Raw genomic sequence first — 15,894 nt, forward strand, 5'->3', positions numbered from 1 at the left:
AATGTCAACCTTGGGATTGAACACTCAACCTTTGATCCGGAGTCATGTGATTATTGATGGTAATAATGCTCACTGTTGCCCCTAGTGGACAGTTTTTAAGGCATTTCCCAATGTCCTCAGGACATGTACAGAAATCCAATTTCAAGTCAATCTTGAGCGATCTGTGCTAACAATGTGCCAGTTGGCACATGACTCCCTATCTGTCTGTCCGTCTGAGTGTGTGAACGTGTGTGTTTGCTGTCTGTGTTTGTGTTTACGTGCCCATGGATATCTGTCAAGGTGTGTGTGTGTGTGTGTGAAGGTCTTTCTTTCCCAGTGTAGCAGTTCATTCAGCAAGGCTGTAAAGCAGAGGGAACAACAGATAAAACCTTATCTAATAGAATCTTATCAGCTATGGAAGAGACAACCAACCAGCTAGCCCAATACCCCCTCACACACACACACACACACACACACACACCTGGTCTAGTCTTTTATAGCAGGGGAGAAGAGCAGAAGACGTCAACGCAGCAGACAGACAAGACAGTGTGTGAGGGGGGTAACTCGTCAACCCACTCACTAATACCTGCAATAAAACAGGTCAATGATTGTTTGATCAACCCAAATTGAAGGGCGTAAAAGAGGCGCTCGTTGTGTGAGGAATGGGTGGGGAGGGATGGGCTAACAGGGTGATAAGAGGTAACTTTTCTATAGAATAGATTTGTCAGCGTTGGGAGAGATCCCCTAACCTCTGCCACCACTAATCCAGTGGTGCAGGCCTTTGTTACAGCCCAGCATTTATTTTTTATTAAAAAAACTTCCGTACAATTGACCACTATATTGCAGGCTTTAGTTACAGCCCAGCCTTAAAACACAAAAAAATGACCTGTAGTATCATTGACCACTATATTGCAGGCTTGAGTTACAGCCCAGCCTTAAAACACAAAAAAAATGACCTGTAGTATCATTGACCACTATATTGCAGGCTTTAGTTACAGCCCAGCCTTAAAACACAAAAAATGACCTGTAGTATCATTGACCACTATATTGCAGGCTTTAGTTACAGCCCAGCCTTAAAACACAAAAAATGACCTGTAGTATCATTGACCACTATATTGCAGGCTTTAGTTACAGCCCAGCCTTAAAACACAAAAAATGACCTGTAATATCATTGACCACTATATTGCAGGCTTTAGTTACAGCCCAGCCTTAAAACACAAAAAATGACCTGTAGTATCATTGACCACTATATTGCAGGCTTGAGTTACAGCCCAGCCTTAAAACACAAAAAATGACCTGCAGTATAATTGACCACTATATTGCCTGAGAGACGAAGACTGTCTAATGTTGCTCGTGGCTGTCATCATTCACCAGAGAAAAAAGACTAAATATGCACATCCAACTGCAGGACAGAAGATCATATCAAAGAAAAAAATGTACGCTCTAACTCTATTATGTTCCAATGGTGATTTAATCACACACACACACAAAAAGACAATGTTCCCGAGTTGGATGTTGGTCAGATCATTATTCCCCCGACAGTAACAGGCTGACTACACTGCTCGCGTCACGTGCATGAGTGTTGCAAAATAAAATTTGAAATCTATGTTATTCAATTATTGCACCCACACTGCTCGCGCGCACCAACGAGCGTCTGCGTTGCCAAGGGATAAAATAGAAGTCAGTTCTATTTCTGATGCAGATTGCGCTGCAAGTCCTGCCTCTCCCATCTCCTCATTGGTTAATAGAAGCAGGTACCCACGTGCCATCTCCTCATTGGTTATACCCATGTGGGTGACTGAAAGACGAACAAGGTCAGTGGCAGTAATGCACCTAATATATGAAAGTTGCCAATCGCAATATAAAGTCAAGAGAAGAAAAACCCTGGAAGGAGCAGAGATGACTAGAAACGATTCGGTTGACCGTTTTATGTGTGGATTAATTGGTGGAGTAGAGGACCTTGTGCATTTCAGGTAAAAAAACAACTCAATGTTTACATCCCAGGACAAATTATCAAGCAACAACAAGCTAGCTAAAAAGGACAAATTAGCTAGCAACAACAAGCTAGCTAAAAAGGACAAATTAGCTAGCAACAACAAGCTAGCTAAAAAGGACAAATTATCTAGCAACAACAAGCTAGCTAAAAAGGACAAATTAGCTAGCAACAACAAGCTAGCTAAAAAGGACAAATTATCTAGCAACAACAAGCTAGCTAAAAAGGACAAATTAGCTAGCAACAACAAGCTAGCTAAAAAGGACAAATTAGCTAGCAACAACAAGCTAGCTAAAAAGGACAAATTAGCTAGCAACAACAAGCTAGCTAAAAAGGACAAATTAGCTAGCAACAACAAGCTAGCTAAAAAGGACAAATTAGCTAGCAACAGCAAGCAAATGCTTTTCAACCTGTCCCCAAATTAATATGATTGGTTCAGAGTTTGTTTTGATATTTTAGCCTGCGTGTCGTGATCGCGTTTAGTGTAGGGGGACAAAATACATTTATGTGCCCGATGGCGCACGATGGCACACGATGGGTTCTGTGTAAGAGTTAGAGCAGAGAATAAAGAGATACATCAGTGGAGGCTGCTGACGGCTCATAATAATATCTGGAATGGAGTATATGGAACGGTATCAAACACATACAACCCCATGGACTCCATTCCAGACATTATTATGAGCCGTTCTCCCCTCAGCAGCCTCCACTGAGATACATTATGTCTGATGGTTACACTGTCCTTCTCTGGAGTTTCTGGCTGTTCCTTCATTTTGGATCAAAGGCTGTGTCCATCGACAACCTCAATCTACAAACAGAGATAATGAGTGTTGAAGGAGATGGAGAATATCTGTGTAAGATGTTAGGTACAAATAGCAAGAACACACACACACACAGGGCCTTCCTGAGACTCTGGCTGGCTGGAGCTGTGAAAAGTAAACAATGCTAATTGCATTACTATCCTCTAAATGAGATCCAGACAGGGCCTGGACAGATCCCGTCTCTCTCTCCCTTCTCCCATCCCCCTCTTCTCTCTCTCTCCCTCTGTCTTTCTCTTACTGGCTGTAGGAACTCTACATAGATCTAACAGGGATGCTGTCTCACACACACACCGACACAAACACGGAGCCACATTTGTACATACGTGTGCACACAGAGCTAAATGTAATCGTCAAACAGCTCCAGTGTCATGCAAAACACATTTACTTCCTATTCTTTCAAAAATAGGTGTTAGACTGAGTTGGGTTAAATGACCCAATCTTTCCATCCCAGCAAGAGGCTGCGTTTAGTTTTCTAGCGTTTCCTCCTCTACTAACAATGTATCTGTGGACAGACACAGTAGATTCCCCAGATACTGAATTAGAGAGGAAGAGCTATGAAGACAGTTTGTGTATAACTGCCCTCTCTCCTCCTTAATCCCTTCACCCTCCTCCTCCCTCTCTCCTTCTCTGTTCCCTTTCTCTCTCCTCTCTCTGTGTGCATTCTGTTTATATAGCTCAGTTAGCTTTAATTTGGAAGAACTATCTGTTTTCCTCATTGTGTGTCTCATTGTGCAGTGGAGGGTGAAGGCTGGCTGGTTCGGGGGCCTATGGACAGAGGAGGGTATTTGCTGGCTGGCTAGAGGGCCTAGGGACAGGGGAGAGGAGGGCTGGCTGACCTGGGTGCCTGGGGACAGTGGAGGAGATATGCTGGCTAGCTATGGGGCCTAGGGACAGTGGAGGGTATAGGCTAGGGGGCCTAGGGACAGTGGAGGGTATAGGCTAGGGGGCCTAGGGACAGTGGAGGGTATAGGCTAGGGTGCCTGGGGACAGTGGAGGGTATAGGCTAGGGGGCCTAGGGACAGTGGAGGGTATAGGCTAGGGGGCCTAGGAACAGCCAGATGAGTCTAGATCAACTAACACAGTGAATATGGAGGAGCATGGACGTGCACTCGCAGCTACAGACACACATACTCTCATGCACACGGGCACACTCAAACACACATAAGTATTCATACACATGCTTGGCAGTGGTGTACTCATTATTAATGAATCAATTTTGGTCCCTTTTTATGTGGCTCCTGCTTCATGTCCATATGTAAAAGTAGAAATCATTGTTCCAATTTCCACATAAACATTCTGACTCCCAAAGACGTCCCTTCATGTGGCCAACTGATGGCTTGTGCCAATGTGTGCCCATCCACACGAACATGTCGACTTTTCCTCTCATTTTATCACACACACACACACACACACACACACACACACACACACACACACACACACACACACACACACACACACACACACACACACACACACACACACACACACACACACACACACACACACACACACACAATCCAGTGGAACAAGGCTTAAGCGATGCTGCAGGCTAGCTGCACACACAGAGCTCCTCATTCCAAACTGGTTCCAGGTTGTGCAGCCCCTCAGGCCCCCCATGCCCTTGGCACACACCACATGCATGAGTCACACAACCTCTCTACTATACAACCTCTCTACTGTACAACCTCTCTACTGTACAACCTCTCTACTGTACATCATCATAACCAAATGCAGAACTCCTATTCATCTGTCTGTCTGGATAAGTGGACACAACAGTGAGGGGGAAAATACATTCTGCCATTACTGTTTTGTTCTGTGACGTTTTAAGTATGACTGGAAAAGGGGATGTGTTTATACCTGACATGCGGCCTTTGTCTGGATCTTGTCCACATTCTGACTGCCCACCTTCTTAGACAAGTGTAGACGATTAAACGATGCATTGCGATCTGATTGCAATCAGATCTTATAAATGTAAACAGACAAGAGCAGGACAAAGGACACATGTTAACGACAGGTATAAACAGGGCTAGAGTGTGTAACAGAGAAGGTAGAAGTTACCCCTAACCACTGATACAAGGTCAGATATGTATTTATTTATCTGAAGATGGGTTAAGGTTAAGAGGTAAGGGTTAAAGGTAATCTGATCCTAGATCTGTGGTTAGGGGTAACTTCTGCCTCAAATGTGAGTGACAGGCCTTATATTCACAACACGCCTACGTAGTCCTACCCACCCCTATTCACTCCTATTTACTCATATTCACTCCTATTCATAGCCTATTCACCGCCTATTCACAGCCTATTCACCGCATAGTTGCTCCTGTTCACAGCCTATTCACTCATATTCACAGCCTATTCACTCATATTCACCTCCTATTCACAGCGTATTCATAGCCTATTCACTCCTATTCACAGCCTATTAACTCCTATTCACAGCCTATTCATAGCCTATTCACTCCTATTCACTCCTATTCACAGCACATTCACTCCTATTCACAGCCTATTCAATCATATTCACAGCCTATTCACAGCGTATTCATAGCCTATTCACTCATATTCACAGCCCATTCACTCCTATTCACAGCCTATTCATAGCCTATTCACTCCTATTCACTCCTATTCACAGCCTATTCACTGCATAGTTGCTCCTGTTCACAGCCTATTCACTCATATTCACAGCCTATTCACTCATATTCACCTCCTATTCACAGCGTATTCATAGCCTATTCACTCCTATTCACAGCCTATTAACTCCTATTCACAGCCTATTCATAGCCTATTCACTCCTATTCACTCCTATTCACAGCACATTCACTCCTATTCACAGCCTATTCAATCATATTCACAGCCTATTCACAGCGTATTCATAGCCTATTCACTCATATTCACAGCCCATTCACTCCTATTCACAGCCTATTCATAGCCTATTCACTCCTATTCACAGCCTATTCGCCGCATAGTTGCTCCTGTTCACAGCCTATTCACTCTTATTCACAGCCTATTCACAGCGTATTCATAGCCTATTCACTCCTATTCGCAGCCTATTCACTCCTATTCACAGCCTATTCATAGCCTATTCACTCCTATTCACTCCTATTCACAGCACATTCACTCATATTCACAACCTATTCATAGCCTATTCACTCCTATTCACCGCCTATTCCCTCCTATTCACAGCCTATTCACTCCTATTCACAGCCTATTCAGGGCCTATTCACTCCTATTCGTCGCCTATTCACTCCTATTCACAGGCTATTCACAACACATTCACTCCTATTCACAGAATATTCACAGCATATTCACTCCTATTCACTGCCTATTCACTCCTATTCACAGCCTATTCCCTCATATGCACAGCCTATTCATTCCTATTCATAGCCAATTCACCGCATATTCACTCCTATTCACAGCCTATTCACTCCTATTCACATGCTACTCTCAGCACATTCACTCCTATTCACCCCTATTCACTCCTATTCACAGCCTATTATACGCATATTCACAGCCTATTCAATCCTATTCTCTCCTATTCCCAGCATATTCACTCCTATTGCCAGCATATTCACTCCTATTCACTCCTATTCCCAGCATATTCACTCCTATTCGCAGCATATTCACTCCTATTCACTCCTATTCCCAGCATATTCACTCCTATTCGCAGCCTATTATACACATATTCACAGCCTATTCACTCCTATTCACTCCTATTCCCAGCCTATTCACTCCTATTCCCAGCCTATTCACTCCTATTCCCAGCCTATTCACTCCTATTCCCAGCCTATTCACTCCTATTCACAGCCTATTCACTCCTATTCACAGCCTATTCAGAGGGGTTGGGTTATATGCGGAAGACACGTTTCCGTTGAATGCATTCAGTTGTACAACTGACTAGCTATCCCCCCTTCCCTTCCTTTATTCACAGCCTATTCACAGCCTATTCACAGCCTATTCACAGCCTATTCATTCCTATTCACAGCCTATTACCAGCCTATTCACTCCTATTCACAGCCTATTCACAGCCTATTCACAGCCTATTCACAGCCTATTCACAGCCTATTCATTCCTATTCACAGCCTATTACCAGCCTATTCACTCCTATTCACATCCTATTCACAGCCTATTCACTCCTATTCACAGCCTATTCACAGCCTATTCACAGCCTATTCACAGCCTATTCACAGCCTATTCACTCCTATTCACAGCCTATTCCCAGCCTATTCACACCTATTCACAGCCTATTCACTCCTGTTCACAGCCTATTCACTCCTATTCACAGCCTATTCACAGCCTATTCACAGCCCAGTCAGTTGGACATCCCCTAAAATAAAATAAATGTTTGTCCTGTATATCTCTCTGACCCTATAACGTGGCAGCAGGGCAACGATGCAAACTCTCCTCTCTTCCTCTCCTTTCTGAGGCCTACAATATGGATGGCCGGCCACCATAAAATGCCTTATGCCTTAAAGGGGATACTTCCGGATTTTGGCAATGAGTCAGATGAACTTGTGGACGCCATTTTTATGACTGAAAGTTAATGGGTGCCTATGCTAGAAGATACCCATAGACTTCCAGTCCTAAAGATGGTGTCCACTAGTTCATCTGACTGTGGGGAAGTAGATAAAGGGCCTCACTGCCAAAATCCCCAAGTATCCCTTTAAAGTACAGGTCTGTCCCTTCCATTGTATAAAAGCCTTCAGACCCTTATAATTGAAATAAACAATATGCACCAGTTAATTACTAGCTGGGTCTAATTAAAGAGACTTTAAATACACCACTGGGACACAAGTATGCAGGACACAATTCAAACAGGGAGAAAATAGCCCGGACTCTGTGTAATTTTGGTCGGTGACCACAGAGGATATTTTTTATAATTTAAGACAGAAATGATTCCTTTAACATAAACACTTATTTAAAAAAAAAATACAAAAAAAGTTTTCATTTGAGGAGGAGGAGAGAATGGGGAGGGGTGTTGTGTGTCAGTGTGTGAGTGTGTTGCTTTTCGTGTCTAATTTTATGTGTCAGTGCGTGCAACTCTATGAGTGTGTGAGTGTGTGTGTACTGTCTATGCGTGTGCACAACTGTTTGTCTTTTGTGTGTGTGGGTGTGTGTCTGTAGGTGTGGGTGTGTCCGTATGTGTGGGTGTGTGTCTGTAGGTGTGGGTGTGTGTCTATGTGTGGGTGTGTGTCTGTAATTGTGGGTGTGTCTGTATGTGTGGGTGTGTGTCTGTAGGTGTGTGTGTGTGTGTGTGTGTATGTGTATGTGTATATGTGTGTGTGTGTGTGTGTGTGTGTGTGTGTGTGTGTGTGTGTGTGTGTGTGTGTGTGTGTGTGTGTGTGTGTGTGTGTGTGTGTGTGTGTGTGTGTGTGTGTGTGTGTGTGTATATTATAACTCAGACTGACTGAGGGTTAAACTGTGTGACTGGGGTGTTGTGTTACTGCTGCTGCTCCTCTCGCAGTTTGTTTGCTGCTGTTGTGATGTCTGGTTTAGTCTGGCTTTGAACAGCCTGGAGGTTAATAGGAGTGTATTGATGTTGACAGGGGACCACTGTGGCCTGCTGTTTTAGAGGGACTGATGAGAGAGAGGCCTCCACTGATACTTGGCACACACATCTAGGCTACAACTACTAGCTAGTAATGACATTAATTTGCATACCATGGCAAATGTTTTACTTTTCAAGCAGTAAATATTATACTTTAAAAAAAAATGTTTACCCCTTTTTTCAGAATATCCAATTGGTAGTTACAGTCTTGTCTCATCACTGCAACTCCCTCATGGACTTGGGAGAGGCGAAGGTCGAGAGCCATTCGTCCTCCGAAACACAACCCTGCCAAGCCGCACTGCTTATTGACACACTGCTCGCTTAACCGGGAAGCCAGCCGCACCAATGTGTCGGAGGAAACACCGAATGACTGGCGACTGAAGTCAGCTTGCAGGCGCCTGGCCACCACAAAGAGTCGCTAGAGCACGATGAGACAAGGACATCCCGGCCGGCCAAACCCTCCCCTAACCCGGACAATGCTGGGCCTATAGTACGACGCCTCATGGGTCTCCCGGTCGACTGTGACACAGCCTGGGATGGAACCCGAGTCTGTAGTGACGCCTCATGGGTCTCCCGGTCGACTGTGACACAGCCTGGGATGGAACCCGGGTCTGTAGTGACGCCTCATGGGTCTCCCGGTCGACTGTGACACAGCCTGGGATGGAACCCGGGTCTGTAGTGACGCCTCATGGGTCTCCCGGTCGACTGTGACACAGCCTGGGATGGAACCCGGGTCTGTAGTGACGCCTCATGGGTCTCCCGGTCGACTGTGACACAGCCTGGGATGGAACCCGGGTCTGTAGTGACGCCTCATGGGTCTCCCGGTCGACTGTGACACAGCCTGGGATGGAACCCGGGTCTGTAGTGACGCCTCATGGGTCTCCCGGTCGACTGTGACACAGCCTGGGATGGAACCCGGGTCTGTAGTGACGCCTCATGGGTCTCCCGGTCGACTGTGACACAGCCTGGGATGGAACCCGGGTCTGTAGTGACGCCTCATGGGTCTCCCGGTCGACTGTGACACCGCCTGGGATGGAACCCGGGTCTGTAGTGACGCCTCATGGGTCTCCCGGTCGACTGTGACACAGCCTGGGATGGAACCCGGGTCTGTAGTGACGCCTCATGGGTCTCCCGGTCGACTGTGACACAGCCTGGGATGGAACCCGGGTCTGTAGTGACGCCTCATGGGTCTCCCGGTCGACTGTGACACAGCCTGGGATGGAACCCGGGTCTGTAGTGACGCCTCATGGGTCTCCCGGTCGACTGTGACACAGCCTGGGATGGAACCCGGGTCTGTAGTGACGCCTCATGGGTCTCCCGGTCGACTGTGACACAGCCTGGGATGGAACCCGGGTCTGTAGTGACGCCTCATGGGTCTCCCGGTCGACTGTGACACAGCCTGGGATGGAACCCGGGTCTGTAGTGACGCCTCATGGGTCTCCCGGTCGACTGTGACACAGCCTGGGATGGAACCCGGGTCTGTAGTGACGCCTCATGGGTCTCCCGGTCGACTGTGACACAGCCTGGGATGGAACCCGGGTCTGTAGTGACGCCTCATGGGTCTCCCGGTCGACTGTGACACAGCCTGGGATGGAACCCGGGTCTGTAGTGACGCCTCATGGGTCTCCCGGTCGACTGTGACACAGCCTGGGATGGAACCCGGGTCTGTAGTGACGCCTCATGGGTCTCCCGGTCGACTGTGACACAGCCTGGGATGGAACCCGGGTCTGTAGTGACGCCTCATGGGTCTCCCGGTCGACTGTGACACAGCCTGGGATGGAACCCGGGTCTGTAGTGACGCCTCATGGGTCTCCCGGTCGACTGTGACACCGCCTGGGATGGAACCCGGGTCTGTAGTGACGCCTCATGGGTCTCCCGGTCGACTGTGACACAGCCTGGGATGGAACCCGGGTCTGTAGTGACGCCTCATGGGTCTCCCGGTCGACTGTGACACAGCCTGGGATGGAACCCGGGTCTGTAGTGACGCCTCATGGGTCTCCCGGTCGACTGTGACACAGCCTGGGATGGAACCCGGGTCTGTAGTGACGCCTCATGGGTCTCCCGGTCGACTGTGACACCGCCTGGGATGGAACCCGGGTCTGTAGTGACGCCTCATGGGTCTCCCGGTCGACTGTGACACAGCCTGGGATGGAACCCGGGTCTGTAGTGACGCCTCATGGGTCTCCCGGTCGACTGTGACACAGCCTGGGATGGAACCCGGGTCTGTAGTGACGCCTCATGGGTCTCCCGGTCGACTGTGACACAGCCTGGGATGGAACCCGGGTCTGTAGTGACGCCTCATGGGTCTCCCGGTCGACTGTGACACAGCCTGGGATGGAACCCGGGTCTGTAGTGACGCCTCATGGGTCTCCCGGTCGACTGTGACACAGCCTGGGATGGAACCCGGGTCTGTAGTGACGCCTCATGGGTCTCCCGGTCGACTGTGACACAGCCTGGGATGGAACCCGGGTCTGTAGTGACGCCTCATGGGTCTCCCGGTCGACTGTGACACAGCCTGGGATGGAACCCGGGTCTGTAGTGACGCCTCATGGGTCTCCCGGTCGACTGTGACACAGCCTGGGATGGAACCCGGGTCTGTAGTGACGCCTCATGGGTCTCCCGGTCGACTGTGACACAGCCTGGGATGGAACCCGGGTCTGTAGTGACGCCTCATGGGTCTCCCGGTCGACTGTGACACAGCCTGGGATGGAACCCGGGTCTGTAGTGACGCCTCATGGGTCTCCCGGTCGACTGTGACACAGCCTGGGATGGAACCCATCTCCGAGTTGGGCATCTCCGGCGCGGCCCACGCTTGGATTGCGTCCTACCTGACAGGTCGCTCCTACCAGGTGGCGTGGCGAGAATCTGTCTCCTCACCACGCGCTCTCACCACTGGTGTCCCCCAGGGCTCTGTTCTAGGCCCTCTCCTATTCTCGCTATACACCAAGTCACTTGGCTCTGTCATAACCTCACATGGTCTCTCCTATCATTGCTATGCAGACGACACACAATTAATCTTCTCCTTTCCCCCTTCTGATGACCAGGTGGCGAATCGCATCTCTGCATGTCTAGCAAACATATCAGTGTGGATGACGGATCACCACCTCAAGCTGAACCTCGGCAAGACGGAGCTGCTCTTCCTCCCGGGGAAGGACTGCCCGTTCCATGATCTCGCCATCACGGTTGACAACTCCATTGTGTCCTCCTCCCAGAGCGCTAAGAACCTTGGCGTGATCCTGGACAACACCCTGTCGTTCTCAACTAACATCAAGGCGGTGGCCCGTTCCTGTAGGTTCATGCTCTACAACATCCGCAGAGTACTACCCTGCCTCACACAGGAAGTGGCGCAGGTCCTAATCCAGGCACTTGTCATCTCCCGTCTGGATTACTGCAACTCGCTGTTGGCTGGGCTCCCTGCCTGTGCCATTAAACCCCTACAACTCATCCAGAACGCCGCAGCCCGTCTGGTGTTCAACCTTCCCAAGTTCTCTCACGTCACCCCGCTCCTCCGCTCTCTCCACTGGCTTCCAGTTGAAGCTCGCATCCGCTACAAGACCATGGTGCTTGCCTACGGAGCTGTGAGGGGAACGGCACCTCAGTACCTCCAGGCTCTGATCAGGCCCTACGCCCAAACAAGGGCACTGCGTTCATCCACCTCTGGCCTGCTCGCCTCCCTACCACTGAGGAAGTACAGTTCCCGCTCAGCCCAGTCAAAACTGTTCGCTGCTCTGGCCCCCCAATGGTGGAACAAACTCCCTCACGACGCCAGGACAGCGGAGTCAATCACCACCTTCCGGAGACACCTGAAACCCCACCTCTTTAAGGAATACCTAGGATAGGATAAGTAATCCTTCTCACCCCCCCCCCCCTAAAAGATTTAGATGCACTATTGTAAAGTGACTGTTCTACTGGATGTCATAAGGTGAATGCACCAATTTGTAAGTCGCTCTGGATAAGAGCGTCTGCTAAATGACTTAAATGTAAATGTAATGTAATGAACCCGGGTCTGTAGTGACGCCTCATGGGTCTCCCGGTCGACTGTGACACAGCCTGGGATGGAACCCGGGTCTGTAGTGACGCCTCCAGCACCGCTGAGAGAGCAGACTTTTGAAGAGATTCAACGGGGAAACACAGAATATGTGAGCAGCATTACTAACTGTCATTTGCAGTAATAGTCTGATTATTGATTGTTGTTGTTGTTAAACCTACGACAACAAAAAGACGTCAAAAGACTAATTTGGGACCGTTACTGTCATCTTGTTTAAAATAACATTGAAGTACATTTTCATATCAAACGGAGGATATAGCTAAATGCTGTCTATTTGCATACAGTAGTTATTTTCTAAACAATTCAAAGAAAGTCATCAAATGGAAAGTACCACCCACTGACCAACTGTGGCTTTGGGCAAAGACTCCCGTTATAACCTCACTCCTTTCAGACAATAAATACACTAGAAATATAGGTTGAACAGGGAATAAAGGTCATTGGTTAGTTAATGGCCTTATTCAGAGCTGGGAACTACAGTCAGGATTTTCCCTGGCAAGGAACATTTTTATTTGACCTTTATTTAACTAGGCAAGTCAGTTAAGAACAAATTCTTATTTTCAACGACGGCCTAGGAACAGTGGGTTAACCCACACACACACAGGGACTGAGAGGAGTTTGTTCAAAGGGTAATAATAGTTGTTGACCTTGAGGCAGTAAACAGGGATTGCCTGTGATATACACATTTGTCTTACACACACATCTGTTACGCTGTGTTGGTGTACTGTATGAAGTGAGCTCTCTCACGTACGTCTCACAACATGACGTGAGATTTGTCAGGTTAAACTATAACTGACATTATATGATATCTGATATCAGAGCATCTCCACTTTACACATGGACAGTGATCAATTTACATCGCAATTGTACTGCAAAAAATACTGCGTACATGTATTTTTTGATCTGACACACAGGGGTAACAGTACAGTTATTGTCTAATTCCGTTAATAGCCCCTAAGAATCCAGACTGTTTTAACATAAGGAAAGAGTTATAGAGGTTGTGTCATTGTAGCCACTAACAGAGACATCAAAAGAAGCAGATTCACACACTATTTCAGTTTAAGTCCATGTACAGATGTAGGATCTTAATTTGAGCTAGTTTGCTACAGCAGGAAAATAACCTGCAGCAACAGGAAATGCAAATGATTATGTGGATGATAATTCATGGATTTTATTTGTAAGGGTTGATACATTTTTCATTTGGGCAAATCAAGTCTGACATTTTAAAGTGGACATTACAAACTCTAGAAGCCTTTTGAAACCTGTGCAGGAAAATTCTCAGCAACAAAAGAGTGATCAAATGAAGCTCCTACATCTGTATGTCAGCTGCCTGGTTGTGTCTATTGTTACCATATATCAACGTGAAGCAACTCCCCCAGATAGAATGTTCTACATACTTTAGTGAACACAAGTAAACTGCAGTGTCCTCTTGGCGATGGTAACCATGTGTGCAACAATAAATTACACAGCTATTATGTTTCTCCCCTAGACCTCTTTCATAAACATTCTCACACATACACAGACATGAACGCACAAATGCACACACTCACACACACACACACACCACACATTAAAGCATGTGCATATATACTTAGACAAATTTAGTCACACACATATTATTTTGGCCTCTTGGAGGAACTAGACTCATTTCTTTCCAACTCTTTGTTCTTTGTTTAACAAGTTTCTCTTTAGTTGTGTTTTTCAAACATTCTTTACTTAGCCTGAGAGCTCAAAATATCATACAGAAGTGTTTAGTCTGGCTAGCGTCCCGGCCAGTGAATTAGTGCTGTGCTGTCCTCTGACTCTTTTCTAACAGGTTGTATAGCGTTTTAGCACAACCTCAAACTCAGTACCAGGTGAAAGCTTTGTTTTGTCCTCTGTAGCTCAGTTGTTAGAGCGTGGTACTTGTAATGCCAGGGTAGTGGGTTCGATTCCCGGGACCAGCCATACATAAAGTGCATACACACCTGACTGTACGTCACTTTGAATAAAAGTGTCTGCTAAATGGCATATATTATTTTGGCCTTTGTGTCTGGTGTTTAGTGGAGAAGTGCTCAGTTCAAGCGTTTGGGGTTATGGATGGTGTTTAGTGGAGAAGTGCTCAGTTCAAGTGTTTGGGGTTATGGATGGTGTTTAGTGGAGAAGTGCTCAGTTCAAGTTTTTGGGGTTATGGATGGTGTTTAGTGGAGAAGTGCTCAGTTCAAGCGTTTGGGGTTATGGATGGTGTTTAGTGGAGAAGTGCTCAGTTCAAGTGTTTGGGGTTATGGATGGTGTTTAGTGGAGAAGTGCTCAGTTCAAGCGTTTGGGGTTATGGATGGTGTTTAGTGGAGAAGTGCTCAGTTCAAGTGTTTGGGGTTATGGATGGTGTTTAGTGGAGGCTAAAGTACTCACCCTGGGCCTGAGCAGCAGAGCTGTGGGAGTACCCCAGGGCCTGCAAGGCCGTCTCCACCAGCTGGTTGAAGAGGATGTCTTTCCTGACCAGGACAAACTCAGCATGCTCCTCCCTGTGGCCCTCGCTCCTTTCCACCTCCTCACGCTGCATCCCTCCGTCCGGCCCTGCCTGCTCCACCACACAGAATACTGGGATCATCAGACCTGGGGGAGGGAGATCAGAACTTTAGGCAAAATAAACAACAGGCTAAGCGAGTACAATGTTAGGTCTAATTACATAGAATGCTGCTGACTTGGGTGGCTGTTAAATCACCTGTTGTGTATACTGATAGGATCCAAACAATGCAAAGATGTAAAGTCGCTAATCTAACGGCAAGGAAATCCTTAAGATTAGGGGTAATACTAGAAGAATGGATATCCAAAGACATTACGAAAAAAATCTAAGTGTCTAATAAATGTAAAAGCTTCACACTATTTTCCACAACTATCTATTCATAACTATCACTATCTATTCCATAACTATCTATTGTCACGACTTCTGCAGAAGTCGGTCCCTCTCCTTGTTCGGGCGGTGTTCGGCGGTCGACGTCACCGACCTTCTAGCCATCGCTGATCCTCTTTTCATTTTCCATTGGTTTTGTCTTCCATAACACCTGGTTCCAATCCCATCAATTACATGTTGTGTATTTAACCCTCTGTTCCCCCTCATGTCCTTGTCGGAGATTGTTTGTATGTTAGTGCTATTATGTGTTGGTGCGCGACGGGTTTTGGACCCATTTTATTTTTGTTGTTGTATATTTTGGTTTTTGTAGTTCTTATTAAATGACTCCGTTTATACCAAGTTCATTCTCCTGCAACCGACTTCCCTGCCACCAACACACACACCTTACAATTCATAACTATCTATTCCATAACTATCTATTCCATAACTATCAATTCCATAACTATCTATTCCATAACTATCAATTCCATAACTATCTATTCCATAACTATCAATTCCATAACTATCTATTCCATAACTATCAATTCCATAACTATCTATTCCATAACTATCTATTCCATAACTATCAATTCCATAACTATCTATTCCATAACTATCAATTCCATAACTATCTATTCCATAACTATC

At 46.8% G+C, this 15,894-nt stretch overlaps 1 protein-coding gene across 2 annotated transcripts in view; it reads right to left on the reverse strand.

Annotated features, from left to right (window-relative positions):
- LOC118386428 (DNA-binding protein SATB2-like) overlaps positions 1-15,894 on the reverse strand; it is a 114,495-nt gene that overhangs the window by 56,924 nt on the left and 41,677 nt on the right. For both annotated transcript variants that reach the window (XM_052522869.1, XM_052522870.1), the window contains one exon: positions 14,766-14,969. In XM_052522869.1, coding sequence (XP_052378829.1) covers positions 14,766-14,969 — 204 coding nt within the window. The remainder of the gene's footprint in view (positions 1-14,765; positions 14,970-15,894) is intronic.

This window comes from Oncorhynchus keta, chromosome 7 (genome assembly GCF_023373465.1).
Source record: "Oncorhynchus keta strain PuntledgeMale-10-30-2019 chromosome 7, Oket_V2, whole genome shotgun sequence".
In the NCBI taxonomy this organism is placed as follows: domain Eukaryota; kingdom Metazoa; phylum Chordata; class Actinopteri; order Salmoniformes; family Salmonidae; genus Oncorhynchus; species Oncorhynchus keta.